Source organism: Rattus rattus, chromosome 2, assembly GCF_011064425.1.
Source record: "Rattus rattus isolate New Zealand chromosome 2, Rrattus_CSIRO_v1, whole genome shotgun sequence".
In the NCBI taxonomy this organism is placed as follows: domain Eukaryota; kingdom Metazoa; phylum Chordata; class Mammalia; order Rodentia; family Muridae; genus Rattus; species Rattus rattus.
The window spans coordinates 102,872,384-102,887,755 of NC_046155.1; the positions used below are offsets into that span (position 1 = coordinate 102,872,384).

At 36.7% G+C, this 15,372-nt stretch overlaps 1 protein-coding gene across 1 annotated transcript; it reads left to right on the forward strand.

Annotated features, from left to right (window-relative positions):
• The first annotated feature begins 11,576 nt into the window (after nucleotides 1–11,576).
• Nucleotides 11,577–12,540, forward strand: LOC116894065 (olfactory receptor 51A7). The gene has a single exon (XM_032895788.1). The coding sequence runs from the start codon at nucleotides 11,602–11,604 to the stop codon at nucleotides 12,538–12,540; it is 939 nt and encodes a 312-aa protein (XP_032751679.1). The 5' UTR covers nucleotides 11,577–11,601.
• Nucleotides 12,541–15,372: the final 2,832 nt, after the last annotated feature.

Consider the following 15,372-nt stretch of genomic DNA (forward strand, 5'->3'; position numbering starts at 1 on the left):
ATAGTATGCATCCCAACTTATTGAATAGAATACATCCTATCTCCTATCTCATAGAATAACTAAGTGGTATTGATTTTTATTGCTTGAAAATTATGTTTTAGCTTCTTATGAGGTAAGATTAATGTCATTTCCTCGGGTTTAGCATTAGGCTACAATTACTACCTATAAAATATTAAAATAAGCCATTTCATATATCTATATACATACAAACTATATATATAGCAATAATCATAAAATACCATTCTAAGATTGTTAACTTATGTATAAAATATGTATATAAATATGTATAGAAATAGTAAGTAGATAAATACCATTATTTGTGCTTTCCTAGATACTAAATCTTAGAAAGAGGAAGTGTAGCAAGTTCTTAAAGAGAAGAGTGGAGAGTGAAATGATCAAACACTGATGTTCAACTGACACCAAAACACATACAAGCTTCTCTAAATCTGGTATCTCATTCAGTCTTCACATCAAAAGCATTATTTCTAATGTAAAATTTAAAAACTGAAGCCAAAGTTCAAGAAAGTTTTCAGTATAGCATTGTGAACAGATATAAGAATAATAGACTGTTCGAATTTGAGCTTTGTCAACTATGTGATTATTTCCATTTCATTTTAGCTAATATAGTAAATACAAAGAAATTGTATTCTATTGCTGGATACATAAATATTGATGCTGCTACAAGGAATGTATCAAAAATGGCTATTGCCTTGAACTTTACTATGGACAAGTTACACATTGTCCTGCATAGTTCTATTAGTAGTGTGATTGCTGACTAAAATGAGTCAAAGTCTGTAACAACAGTTGGGCTTGTTGATAGCAAAACCCACCAAGCAGCATCCACTCTGAAGCAGTAAGACAGATGCACATTGTCAATTTCTGTCTAGGAAGACCAGGGGATGTACAGACAAGACATGGCCTGGGCTTTTGTTCTGAGAGGGTAGAAAAAAGGAAGAGGGGGTGAATATTTTAAAAATACACACGCACACATACACACACACACACACACAGGGAGAGAGAGAGAGAGAGAGAGAGAGAGAGAGAGAGAGACAGACAGACAGACAGACAGACAGACAGACACAGACAGACACAGAGACAGACAGAGAAAGAGAGACACAGAGAGACACAGAAAGGGAGACAGAGTCAGAGAGAGACAGAGAGAAAGAGACAGAGACAGACAGAGAGACAAGGAGACAGTGAGAGACAGAGAGACAAGGAGACAGTGAGAGACAGAGAGACAAAGAGATAGAGAAATAGAAATAGAAAGAACGTGAGAGACACATTGAGATCTCTTAGAACATACTAGATACTTTGTGATTCTTACATTAAAGGCGTTTTATTTTATTCTAATATAATAAAACATCTATCTATGGCACCAATAGTCTGGTGAGCAGGGCATATCAAAATAACACATTTTCTTTAAGGATGAGTGATAATCTTGTCAAAGTTATATATTAATCTAAAATATAAGAAATTTCTTATTAGCCTTATTTATAACTAGAATGCTATAGTATATTTATTTCCAAGCTCTGTAACTGATAAAAAAAATCTGAATACCATAAAAACTTGGCATTTTTGAAAGAATGTCTTAAATTTTACTATTAACAAGAATTGAAACGCAGGTTGGCTTTTTGTTAGATAATTCTTTGAGTTCATTATACCTATCATTTTATTTAATTATATGAGAACCCCTATGAAGCAATGGCCATTAGTTACTCTTACTAGTTAGGAAGGAAATAACTAGGAAGGAACACACAACTGCAGCTCCAGCCTATGTCCCCTTGCTGCTTCTGTTGTAATTGCTTACAGTGCACAGGCATCACTGGTCTTCTTGATCCAAAGTTTTTCTTCCAATCACTTGAAAATATAAACTTATCTCACTTGCCAGTTCTTCCAATAATAAAGTTTTTCTCCATAACTCCAGCATAGCAACTGGGGTTCTGTTTTGACAATCTGAATTCTGTGTTTGGGGATGCCTGTCTTTACTAGGCAAAATTATTTTATCCTTTGTAGATGAACTTTCCAAGCTATTCTTGTACTAAAAATTGGAAGATTCTGATATAGTCATTCTTATTGACAAACCACTTTGAGTTCTGGCTCTTGAAGCATTATTGGATTAGGTGTGCCACGGGCCTCAAAGACATATTACACTCTAAGACAATGTGATGTTATCACCACTTACCACTCAACCGAACAGCGAAGTAAAATGAATTTAGACCAGATTTTTCTCAGTCTGCTGCTCCAGTCAAGTCTGCCAGTCAAGGCTCTTATCTACATATACCAGATGTGTAGAGGTGCCTTTGGGCTTTGTTCTCATGGGACACCTATTACATCAGCTCTCCTCCCCTCTGTAAACAAGTGATTTCTTTGACCAATGGAATAAAAGAAAAGGTATGAAAATAATATGACAAAGCTATGTTCAGTTAATTTTACCAAAAGAGGTAAAAGCAAAGAGAGGAAAAACATAACTTATTTAACAAATAGTGCTTGTGGTTTATCTGCAGGAATATGAAATTAGATTTAGATCTTTCATTTTGTATACAAAGCAATTAAAAATGGATTGAAGAACTTAATTTAACTGGAAACACTGAAACTTCTAGTAGAATGAAACAGTCAGTAGGGAATGCTCTCCCAGACACTGAAGTTAGAAAGGACTTTGTAAAAAGATTGCTAAACTGAGCACCAAAAGATGGAAATATGTACCCTAAAATGAGAAGTTTCTGCACAACACCAAAACTATCACTGAAGCAAACAATCAACAGATTGGGAAAAAACTCTACGAGCTCTACTTCAGCAAAGAAGCTAATATTCAGAATTTACAAAGGATGCCAAAATTAAATATCAAGGAAGTAGAAGTATTAGTAAACAATTGGAAAAATGAATCCCCTATTGACCAGTAACTACTTTAATTGAAAGAGTTGAAGGAGCTTGCAACCCCATAAGAACAACAATGCCAACCAACCAGAGCTTCCGAGGACTAAACCACTTCTGAAAGACTACACATGGACTGACCCAGGGCTCCAAATGTATATGTAGTAGAGAATAACCATGTTGGGGCACCAGGGGAAGGGGAAGCCCTTTGTCTTGCCAAGGTCGGACCCCCAGTGAAGGGGAATATGGGGGGGTCAATAAAGGGGATGTATAGGGGGAATAACCGTATGGGGAGGGAGAGGGGAGGGAATGGGGGCTTATGGACAGGAAACAAGGAAAGGGAATAAAGTTTGAAAAGTAAGAAATATATTAATAAAAATATAAAAATAAAAAAAAATTATTCAATATCACTAGCCATCAGAGCAATACAAATGAAAAATTCTTTAGGATACCACCCTGACCCGGTCAGAATGATGTCATCAGCTACTGACAACAAATGCCAGAATATGGGGAAAGGGAAACTCTTATTCATTGTTGCTGTGAGTACAAAACCATACAGCTATTGTGGAAATCAGATTGGAGATTTCTCAACAATTAAAAATAGAACTATGCAAAGACCCAACAAAGAAAGAGAACTTCAGACCAATTTCCATTATGAATATCGACGCAAAAATACTCAATAAAATTCTGGCAAACCGAATCCAAGAGCACATCAAAACAATCATCCACCATGGTCAAGTAGGCTTCATCCCAGGCATGCAAGGATGGTTTAATATACAGAAAACCACCAACGTGATGCATTATATAAACAAACTGAAAGAACAAAACCACATGATCATTTCATTAGATGCTGAGAAAGCATTTGACAAAATCCAACACCCCTTCATGATAAAAGTCCTGGAAAGAATAGGAATTCAAGGCCCATACCTAAACATAGTAAAAGCCATATACAGCAAACCAGTTGCTAATATTAAACTAAATGGAGAAAAACTTGAAGCAATCCCACTAAAATCAGGAACTAGACAAGGTTGCCCTCTCTCTCCCTACTTATTCAATATAGTTCTTGAAGTTCTAGCCAGAGCAATCAGACAACAAAAGGAGATCAGGGGGATACAGTTTGGAAAAGAAGAAGTCAAAATATCACTATTTGCAGATGATATGATAGTATATTTAAGTGATCCCAAAAGTTCCACCAGAGAACTACTAAAGCTGATAAACAACTTCAGCAAAGTGGCTGGGTATAAAATTAACTCAAATAAATCAGTAGCCTTCCTCTACACAAAAGAGAAACAAGCCGAGAAAGAAATTAGGAAATGACACCTTCAAAATAGTCCCAAATAATATAAAATACCTTGGTGTGACTTTAATCAAGCAAGTAAAAGATCTGTAGAATAAGAACTTCAAGCCTCTGAAGAAAGGAATTGAAGAAGACCTCAGAAGGTGGAAAGATCTCCCATGCTCATGGATTGGCAGGATTAACATAGTAAAAATGGCCATTTTACCAAAAGCGATCTACAGATTCAATGCAATCCCCATCAAAATACCAATCTAATTCTTCAGAGAGTTAGACAGAACAATTTCCAAATTCATCTGGAATAACAAAAAACCCAGGATAGCTAAAACTATCCTCAACAATAAAAGGACTTCTGGGGGAATCATTATCCCTGAACTCAAGCAGTATTACAGAGAAATAGTGATAAAAACTGCATGGTATTGGTACAGAGACAGACAGATAGACCAATGGAATAGAATTGAAGACCCAGAAATGAACCCACACACCTCTGGTCACTTGATTTTTGACAAAGGAGCCAAAACCATCCAATGGAAAAAAAGATAGCATTTTCAGCAAATGGTGCTGGTTCAACTGGAGGTCAACATGTAGAAGAATGCAGATCGATCCATGCTTATCACCCTGTACAAAGCTTAAGTCCAAGTGGATCAAGGACCTCCACATCAAACCAGATACACTCAAACTAATAGAAGAAAAACTAGGGAAGCATCTGGAACACATGGGCACTGGAAAAAATTTCCTGAACAAAACACCAATGGCTTATGCTCTAAGATCAAGAATCGGCAAATGGGATCTCATAAAACTGCAAAGCTTCTGTAAGGCAAAGGATACTGTAGTTAGGACAAAACGGCAACCAACAGATTGGGAAAAGATCTTTACCAATCCTACAACAGATAGAGGCCTTATATCCAAAATATACAAAGAACTCAAGAAGTTAGACTAGGGTGACAAATAAGCCTATTAAAAAATGGGGTTCAGAGCTAAACAAAGTTTCACAGCTGCGGAATGCCGAATGGCTGAGAAACACCTAAAGAAAAGTTCAACATCTTTGGTCATAAGGGAAATGCAAATCAAAACAACCCTGAGATTTCACCTCACACCAGTGAGAATGGCAAGGATCAAAAACTCAGGTGACAGTAAATGCTCGGGAGGATGTGGAGAAAGAGGAACACTCCTCCATTGTTGGTTGGATTTCAGACTGATACAACCATTCTGCAAATCAGTCTGGAGGTTCCTCAGAAAATTGGACATTCCACTACCTGGGGCCCCAGCTATACCTCTCTTGGGCATATACCCAAAAAATGCCCCAGCATATAACAAAGACACATACATGCTCCACTATATTCATAGCAGCCTTATTTATAATAGCCAGAAGCTGGAAAGAACCCAGATGCCCTTCAACAGAGGAATGGATACAGAAAATGTGGTACATCTACACAACGGAATATTACTCAGCTATCCAAAACAATGACTTTATGAAATTTGTAGGCAAATGGATGGAACTGGAAAATATCATCCTGAGTGAGGTAACCCAATCACAGAAAAACACACATGGTATGCACTCATTGATAAGTGGCTATTAGCCCAAATGCTTGAATTACCCTAGATGCACAGAACACATGAAACTCAAGACGGATGACCAAAATGTGAATGCTTCACTCCTTCTTTAAAATGGGAACAAGAATACCCTTGGCCGGAATAGAGAGGCAAAAGATTAAAACAGAGACAGAAGGAACACCCATTCAGAGCCTGCCCCACATGTGGCCCATACATATACAGCCACCCAATTAGACAAGATGGATGAAGCAAAGAAGTGCAGGCTGACAGGAACCGGATGTAGATCTCTCCTGAGAGACACAGCCAGAATACAGCAAACACATGGGCGAATGCCAGCAGCAAACCACTGAACTGAGAACAGGACCCTGTTGAAGGAATCAGACAAAGGACTGGAAGAGCTTGAAGGGGCTTGAGACCCCATATGAACAACAATGCCAACCAACCAGAGCTTCCAGGGACTAAGCCACTACCCAAAGACTATACATGGACTGACTCTGGGCTCCAACCTCATAGGTAGCAACGAATAGCCTAGTAAGAACACCAGTGGAAGGGGAAGCCCTTGGTCCTGCTAAGATTGAACCCCCAGTAAACGTGATTGTTGGGGGGAGGGCGGTAATGGGGGAAGGATGGGGAGGGGAGCACCCATATCGAAGAGGAGGGGGAGGTGTTAGGGGGATGTTGGCCTGGAAATTGGGAAAGGGAATAACAATCGAAATATAAATAAGAAATACTCAAGTTAATAAAGGAAAAAAAAATAGAACTACAAGTTGACCCACATATTTCACTCCTGGTTATATACCCAGAGAATTTCACACCCTATCACAGAGGTATTCGCACCACTATGTTTACTGATACTCCGTTCTACTCATTATAACAGTAAACGGAAACAACTCAATTGTCCATCAGTTTGTTAATGAGCAATGAAAATGTGGCATGTATATAAAGTAGAATACTATTCAGCTCTGAAGAAAAATGAAGTCACATAATTTATACAAAATTGATGAACTTAGGTTCGATATTAAGAGTGGGCACACAATCTCAGGAAGATACCAGCACATGTTCCATGTTCTCCCTCATATATAGAATCTAGTCTATAGTCTCTCTCTCTCTCCCTTCCTCTCTCTCTCTCTCTGTGTGGGTGTATGTGTGTGTGTGTGTGTGTGTGTGTGTGTGTGTGTGTGTGTGTGTGTGTCTGTGTGTGTGTGTTTGGTGTTGTTTACATGTAAACAAATGTACATCTGTGTACACTATGACATACAGAATGGAGAACAAGAAAGAATATACATTAGGAAACAAGGACTGAATGCAGGTAATGGGCACATGCGTCATGGAAGAGGTTGTAAAGCTAATTGTTTTTCTGGGTTTAACTCTCTCATAGACTTTTTATTTTCAGGTGATAGATAAGTAAATAAAATATATTTGATAGTGGAGATATAAAATCCAAGGTGATGCTCGCCATCTTCATAATGAGTGCTCTATCTGCATAATAATTCACTGAGATAGAGTTTGAATCTGGTTAATTTTGATTTATGATTTTTTTATTTGGAGATTCTTTTTTTTATTTTTTATTGGGTATTTTATTTACATTTCAAATGTTATTCCCTTTCCTGGTTTCCTGTACATAAGCCCTCTATCCTAGTCCCCTCCCCCTTCTTCTATAAGGGTTTCCCTCCTCCCCAACTACCCCCCCTTCCTTCCTCCCCACCCTGACATTCCCCTAGTCTCAAAGGTGGGCCCAGCCTTGGCAGGACCAAGGGCTTCTCCCCCCATTGGTGCCCAACAAGGCCATTCTCTGCTACATATGCAGCTGGAGCCATGGGTCTATCCATGTGTAGACTTTGCGTAGTGGTTTAGTCCCTGGGAACTCTGGTTGGTTGGTATTATTGTTCTTCCTATGTTCAGTTCCTTCAATCCTTTCTCTAACTCCTCTATTTCAATGGTTTGCTGTGAGCATTCACCTCTGTATTTGTTATGCTTTGGCAGAGGCTCTCAGGAGATGGCTATATCAGGCTCCTGTCAACATGCACTACTTGGCTTCATCAATATTGTCTAACTTGGGTGACTGTATACATATGGGCTGGATCCCCAGGTAGGGCAGGCTCTGAATGGCCATTCCTTCAGTCTCTGCTCCAAAATTTGTCTCCATATCTCCTCCTATGAATATTTTTGCCCCCCCTTTTAAATAGGACTGATTTTTTATAACAAAGTTTAAAGAAAATATTTAGGAAACCAATACTTAAAACTTAAATATCTTTAGGTAACTAATGGTTGCCAGGGTGAATTGACTTAGAAGGCCCCATTCATCTTTGAGGGTCTATAGACCAGTCGGTAATGGATAATAGGGAAGGAACATATATTTTGTTCAATGGTATAGTCAATTGTAAGTTGTCCATATGCCTTTAAATAAATCTTGTTCTTGCAAATAATTTTAACTGATGTCATTAGGTTATTTAAAATAAAAATACATGAAAGTAGAATTGTTGAAAAGAGAAAGATCAGTGGGAATGGAAAGCTGACAAGAGAAAGCAGTGGCATGGGTGACTACAATAAAAGTACACTGTATACACAGATGAAATGTCATAATAAAATCTTGCCATTAATATACACTAATAAAAACACATTTTCTTTTTTTATAATTTTTAAAATTTATTTTATTTATATGAGTACTCTGTAGCTGTCTTCAGACACACCAGAAAAGGGCATCAGATCTCATTACAGATGGTTGAGAGCTACCATGTGGTTGCTGGGAATTGAACTCAGGACCTCTGAAGAGCAGCCAGTGCTCTTAATAGCTGAGCCATCTCTCCAGCCCCATATTTTTCTTTAATTGTGTATTAAAACACAATAAATGAGACTTTCTACAATTGTCCAAAAATAATATTGTATCTGTCTCTATAATTTATATGTACAACATTATTGTCAAGTCTTCATTACTGCTTCATAGTTTTGAAGCAACTATTACATAGGCTTGATAAAAATCATTAGAAAGCCATGGTGGAAGCACACAGAGTGGCCATCACGTACCTTATCGTGAGTATAGCATGTAATGCAAGAGGGGTGTAATTCTGAATTATCTAGCTAAAAATGTGACATAGGACCACCAATCACATGCACTTCACTGTTTACCAACAGCTTTGTGGATTACTGGAAAAAAAAAAACATTCTGGACTTGTAACGTGGTTTCAGAAGTGTTCCACCCTTGGGTGTCACTCATTATTTTACGAATTAAGAAAGTAATCTGAAGGAAAGTCCAGAGGTATGGCTTGGAATTGAAATTAGAATGTTTAATTACACCAAGTCCATTTTTTAAATTATGCTTCGAGACCTATGTGAACATCACGTTTCAAACTTCATTGTGATTTCCACTGTCTAACTCTCATGGATGTGATCACGCAGTTGGTGACCTGACTCTGGCTCCTGCCGAGACCTGGGTGCTGAGCAGTTAACTCACAGACTTACCATGTTCTTCATAAGCTTACAGTCAGAATGCCCAGGAGACTTCCCTTAACTCCCAGAGGCCTATACTCCAGAGCAGACAGAAGAGACCGATCTAGATAAAGTAGAGGACAAAGAAGAGGGCTCTTGTTCTTACCTTTCAGGGAAGTGTGCTTCTGGTTCTGGTAAGGAAGAAGAGCTAAACATCCCTTTGAGAATTTAAAATTAAAGCTTTGTTATGTGAAATTAAAGCTAATTTTTGAGTAAGTAATTATGAAAAGGAAGGGGATGCAACTTTGGTCTATGCCTGTGTAGAGATATTTATGAGAATAAGTGTGTGTTTGTGTGTGTGTGTGTGTGTGTGTGTGTGTGTGCATGGTTGGCAAGTTCATGTATGTGTGCAAGTGTGTTTGTGTGTGTGTTTTGAATAGTCTGATGGTTAAACACCAAGGTTAAGTATCAGTCTATTTCATTAATATTCTGACATTCTTAGCATCTCATTTAATTGATAAAATGTTGAATAACCGTAGCCCTTATCATCAGTAAAAAGAAGCGCCACCTGCTCCATTTAGCATGTGATGCCACAAAGAAATGGTTGGCCATTTTTTTCTTGAATTATTTGTAAAAGCAGCTGCTACTATTGATTATGTGTATTTTGTTAGAAACCACATCATACTGTCTCCAATAACTCTGAAGTCGAAATTCTTATTTATAATATTCAATGAAACAGGATAATACATTTGATTTCTTAGATTTAGTACGATGCCTGGTTGAGCACTATACACAGATATTCATAAAGTCTTCTAAGGTCTAGTTTCTTAACTGTGGATTTTATAGAAGCTCTGGGAAGTGCTTGATCATTCTTCCTTGGCACCTACAACATCCACTATCATAGCCTTTTTCCAACTCTCTGTTTTCAATACATAACTCTCTCAGAAATCTTGCACTTACTAAAGTTTAGTGAGATTCAAATTTGTATTTTGTACATTTTTCTTCCCTCCTTGATGATTTCATTTATTCTTATAGACCCAGTTAACAACTATTATATCAATGTTTCTTAATCTAATGTTTTGGGTTGTAAAAAATTCTCTAGCGATCCCAAAGTAAAAGCACATATTAAATGAAAGTTAACTACCATGTCTTTGATCTCCGACCTATCCTTGGTTGTTCCTCATTCCTACTAATTTGAATTTTTAATAATTTCAATTTTGTTTCATAATTTTATTAACTTATACATTTATTTCCAATAGTCTTAAATATAGGACAGTTTATGTTAAATATATTTGTGTTATTTTGAATATATTTAGAATCAAACAACATTGGGTTACCTTGAATCTAAAATGTATAAATTGCAAAATTATATATTGAATCTAAAAATGAAATAATTGACCTCATTAATACAACCAGATTTTAGGTTATTATATGGATGCATCTTTAATATTTATACTTCAAAGGGAAATTGTATGGTTTGGATTTGTTTCTAAATTTGGACATTTTTATTCAATTGATCATAGCAATCAGAGTTAATTAGTCTAGTCAGGATGGGGAAGGGGCATTTGTTCATCATATTGCACAAATTGCTTCTGAAATAATAAGATGAAAACCTGAACTGTGACCCATAAATGCTTAAACTAGGAAACTTCTCATGATACAACACCTGACTACATGGGTGAGGAAACAAACAGAAAAAAACCTTTCAGGGTTAATTTCTCAAACTGTGTTAGAAACTAGTATTTTTACTAAATTAAGTTAATATTTAAAATTATTTTTAATGTGATATATATGTATACTGATTAAAATCTACTGGGAGAGAATAAATCATACTGATACAAAATCTGGCTTAAGACAGTAAGAGTTAATCAATCAAGACCACTCAAAGTAGTGGTGTAGATGCTTGAACAACATTTTGTTATTTTCATTTTTATAAAATTATTGACAGATATGTAGATATGTAGTATAGATAATATGAATAGATAAAATTGCATAATGAAAACTTATCTCTTAAGATTACGACACTAATTACACTTGCTTTCTAGCAGTTTGCTTTCTAAATTATTTTCAGTGATTTCTGAGTATTTTAGTAGACTATAATTTTAGACTCTCTTCTATGAAATTCAGAGATTTGTAATAAAGTCAACATGGAAATCGCTAAAGGTTGTTTTGGGAAAGTAGTGCAAAGGATTTTGGAATCTTTTAACTGATCCAAAACACATAGTTGAATTGCCATCAATTTAGAAAAGTAGTTAGAACTGTATTTTGCCATATGAAAGGTGTTAACATGCTGAGGGATTAACAGTATGTTTGGAAAACTTCACAAGTTGCATATATTAAATATGTTTTGTTGCAAAGTATTTAACTCATTCCTGTAAAACTGAATATTGTCTAAAAGAATGATTTTTTTCTGTTTTGTTTTTACATGGTTTCAGATACAGCTCCTGTCCCCACGCATGTCTGTTTTCAACAACTCTGAGGTCAAGTATTTTCTTCTAATTGGGATCCCAGGACTGGAATATGCCCACGCATGGATCTCCATCCCCATCTGCCTCATGTACCTTATTGCCATCATGGGCAACTGTACTATCATTTTTGTCATCAAGACAGAGCCCTCCCTTCATGAACCCATGTACTATTTCCTTACCATGTTGGCTGTCTCTGATATGGGTTTGTCCTTCTCTTCCCTTCCTACCATGCTTAAAATCTTCTGTTTCAATGCCATGAGAATCTCACCCAATGCCTGTTTTGCTCAAGAGTTCTTTATCCATGTATTCACTGCCATGGAGTCCTCTGTGCTTCTGATTATGTCTTTGGACCGCTTTCTTGCCATTCACAACCCCTTAAGGTACAGTTCTATCCTCAACAGCAGTAGGGTTGCTAAAATAGGGCTAATTTTAGCCATCAGGAGCACAGCTTTGGTACTTCCATTCCCTTTCACACTAAGGAAACTGAAATACTGTCAAAAGAATCTGCTCTCTCACTCATACTGCCTTCATCAGGACGTCATGAAACTGGCCTGCTCTGATAACAAGATCAATTTCATCTATGGTTTCTTTGCGGCTCTCTGTACTATGCTGGACTTTGCCTTGATTCTTATGTCTTACATGCTGATCTTGAAGACAGTTCTCAGTATTGCATCTCTGGCAGAAAGGCTAAAAGCCCTAAATACCTGTGTCTCCCACATCTGTGCTGTGCTCATCTTCTATGTGCCCATCATCACCTTGGCTGCCATACATCGCTTTGTCAAGCACAAAAGCCCCCTACTTGTAATCCTTATTGCAGATATGTTCTTGTTGGTGCCACCCCTCATGAACCCCATTGTGTACTGTGTAAAGACTCGACAAATCCGGGAGAAGGTCTTGGGAAAGTTGGTTAACTTATGTGTGAGATAAGGACTTGGTAATATAAATAATTCATTATCTGCAAATAGGTACTTACTGGTACCTGCTGTGCTCAGCGTCATTCATGGTGGTTATTATCTGGTGAATTTCTGGAGTGAGGCACTGAAATTCTGTGATGTATAGAATTTATAATGGGTTGAGAACATTTCCAGTAACTGTACAAAAATCAGCTGAGAGATATGATTTAGTGAGGCATAACTAACAATTTAAATGGTTTTTTAAATAAATCATTTATGTGATTGAACAGATAAATCAGGCTTTAACGAATTGACAAAATTTGAGTAGACTTACTACCTTTCAATTAATATTTATAAAATATTTCTGTAATGCATAATATTTATACCACAAAAGAAATCAAATTGGCAGCATAGATAGTAGTTATTTGGCAAATACTGAGTGATAGTTTTAGATGAAAGGCCTGAACTGGGTTAGGAGTATATGAAAGAAGTTGAAACCTTGACATATTTTGAAAGTTTTTTTGGGAGGAAGGGCAACATGTCTGATCTATATTCAAGATAGATTGAATCTAGGAGAAAAAAAGAGACAGGTCAACACTCTTCTGTGATGTGATAACTCTTATATGAGGAGAGAGGTAACAGAAGTATATAGTTTTTGTCGTTTGTTTTCGTGTTCTCATTTTGATTGTTATTAAATAAAAATATAATTTATATTATGTTTCCACATTTCAGAAAGTACCTGAAAAATAGCTTTAAACTCTGTTGTTCTTGTTTAGTCTTTTATGTCATATTGTTAGTGACTTTCAAATAAAATGTAGCTCTTAAAATTAGATTTTTACAGGTCACAGAATTTCATACCAAGATACTTTTCATGATATTTATTTATTTATTAACATTTTCACGATATAAGAAAATTTTTAAAGAAAGATTACATGTTGCGGTGCGTGTTGAAGTGCAGTTGAAAGAAAAGTTAAGGTGTTAAGGTTCTCATGGGACACCTATTACATCAGCTCTCCTCCCCTATATAAACAAGTGGTTTCTTTGACCAATGGAATAAAAGAAAAAAATATGAAAATAATAGGACAGAGGCCTATTCAGTTAATTTTACCAAAAAGAGGTAAAAGCAGAGAGAGGAAAAATACAGCTTATTTAACAAATGGTGCTGGTGGTTTATCTGCAGGAAAATGAAATTAGATTCAGATCTTTCATTTTGTGTGAAAAGCAATTAAAAATGGATTGAAGAACTTAATTTAACTGGAAACACTGAAACTTCTAGTAGAATGAAGCAGTCAGTAGGGAATGCTCTCCTAGACACTGACTGTTAGAAAGGATGTTGTAAAAAGATTGCTAAACTGAGCACCAAAAGATGGAAATATGTACCCCAAAATGAGAAGTTTCTGCAGAACATCAAAACTATCATTGAAGCAAACAGCCAACAGAATGGGAAAAAAATTTACCAGTTCTACTTCAGCCAAGGGGCTAATATCCAGAATTTACAAAGGATGCCAAAAGTAAATATGGCGAAAGTAAAAGTATTAGTAAGCAATTGGGAAAATGAAACCCCTATTGACCAATAGCTACTTTTAAAAGTTACTCAATATCACTAGCCATCAGAGCAATACAAATGAAAACTTCTTTGGGATACCTCCCTGACCCGGTCAGAATGGTGTCATCAGCTACTGACAATAAATGCCAGAATATGGGGAAAGGGAAACTCTCATTCATTGTTGCTATGAGTACAAATCCATACAGCTATTGTGGAAATCAGATTGGAGATTTCTCAACAATTAAAAATAGAACTACGAGTTGACCCACATATTTCACTCCTGGTTATATACCCAGAGAACTTCACACCCTATCACAGAGGTATCCGCATCACTATGTTTACTGATACTCCGTTCTACTCATTATAACAGTAAACGGAAACAACTCAATTGTCCATCAGTTTGTTAATGAGCAATGAAAATGTGGCATGTATATAAAGTAGAATACTATTCAGCTCTGAAGAAAAATGAAGTCACATAATTTATACAAAATTGATGAACTTAGGTTCGATATTAAGAGTGGGCACACAATCTCAGGAAGAATTACCACCACATGTTCCATGTTCTCCCTCATATATAGAATCTAGTCTATAGTCTCTCTCTCTCTCCCTTCCTCTCTCTGTCTCTCTCTGTGTGTGTGTGCATGTATGTGTGTGTGTGTGTGTCTGTGTGTGTTTAGTGTTGTATACATGTATACAAATGTACATCTGCGTACACTATGACATACAGAATGGAAAATGAGAAAGAATATACACTAGGAAACAAGGACTGAATGCAGGTAATGGGCACATGCGTCATGGAAGAGGTTATAAAGCTAATTGTTTTTCTGGGTTAAACTCTGTTTAACTTTATTTTCAGGTGATAGATAAGTAAATAAAATATCTTTGATAGTGGAGATATAAAATCCAAGGTAATGCTCACCATCTTCAGAATGAGTGCTCTGTCTGCACAAAAGCTCATTGAGATAGAGTTTTGATTTGGTAATTTTGATGTATGATTATTTGGAGACTCTTGTATTTAATTTTATTTTTTATTGGATATTTTTATTTACATTTCAAATGTTATTCCCTTTCCTGGTTTCTCAGACATAAGCCCTCTATCCCATTCTCCTTCTTCTATAAGGGTTTTCCTCCTCCCCAACTATCCCCTTCCTGCTTCCCTACCCTGACATTCATGAGGGCATACAGCCTTGGCAGGACCAAGGGCTTCTACCCCCATTGGTGCCCAACAAGGCCATCCTCTGCTACATATACAGCTGGAGCCATGGTTCTGTCCATGTGTACTCTTTGGGTAGTGGTTTAGTCCCTGGGAACTCTGGCTGG